The following is a 609-nucleotide window of genomic DNA, read 5'->3' on the forward strand; positions in this document are numbered from 1 at the left end:
CCTGTTCACCTGTAGTGTGTACAACATGTATGACTCTGTTCACCTGTAGTCCCCATCACTCACCACATTTGGGATATGCCACCAGCATGATGTCGTCCTCTCTGGCTCTGAAGTTCTCTAGAGCCTTTAGGTTAACCTCGGGGCACATGAGGAGCGGGTACAACACCCCGTTGTATTTGTACAGCTTCTCCTCGTCCTTGACGTCCTTTGCCTTCTGCAAAGTGGACTGCACGCTGCTGACGAAGGCTTTGGCGTTCATCGTGATTCTGAGGAAAATTATTCAACAAAGTAAAGAAACACAAAGTTTAAAACAGGAAGTAAAGAAAAGCTGATTTCTGTACAGCTGAGCGTCCATCCACTGCTGCACTGAGGAGCAGAGACAGGGTGTGTGAGTGTGTGTGTGTGTGTGTGTGTAGTGTGTAGTGTGAAAGGAGGAGGCACCAGGCACCTCCTTTTACTACACACACACACACACACACACACACACACACACACACACACACACACACACACACACACACACACACACACACACTCAAAGAATGACTCACTCACATGACAGGTGGAAGAAGTATTCCAATTCTTGACTGCAGTAAAGGTACTAACACT

The 609-nt window shown here is 47.5% G+C and overlaps 1 protein-coding gene across 1 annotated transcript in view; it reads right to left on the reverse strand.

Annotated features, from left to right (window-relative positions):
• Positions 1–259, reverse strand: part of LOC115004577 (sulfotransferase 6B1-like) — an 11,164-nt gene extending 10,905 nt beyond the window's left edge. Inside the window, exon 1 of the mRNA XM_029426239.1 lies at positions 64–259. Within this exon, the coding sequence (XP_029282099.1) occupies positions 64–259 (196 nt within the window). The remainder of the gene's footprint in view (positions 1–63) is intronic.
• Positions 260–609: the final 350 nt, after the last annotated feature.

The sequence above is a fragment of the Cottoperca gobio genome, unplaced genomic scaffold (assembly GCF_900634415.1).
Source record: "Cottoperca gobio unplaced genomic scaffold, fCotGob3.1 fCotGob3_143arrow_ctg1, whole genome shotgun sequence".
Classification (NCBI taxonomy): Eukaryota; Metazoa; Chordata; class Actinopteri; order Perciformes; family Bovichtidae; genus Cottoperca; species Cottoperca gobio.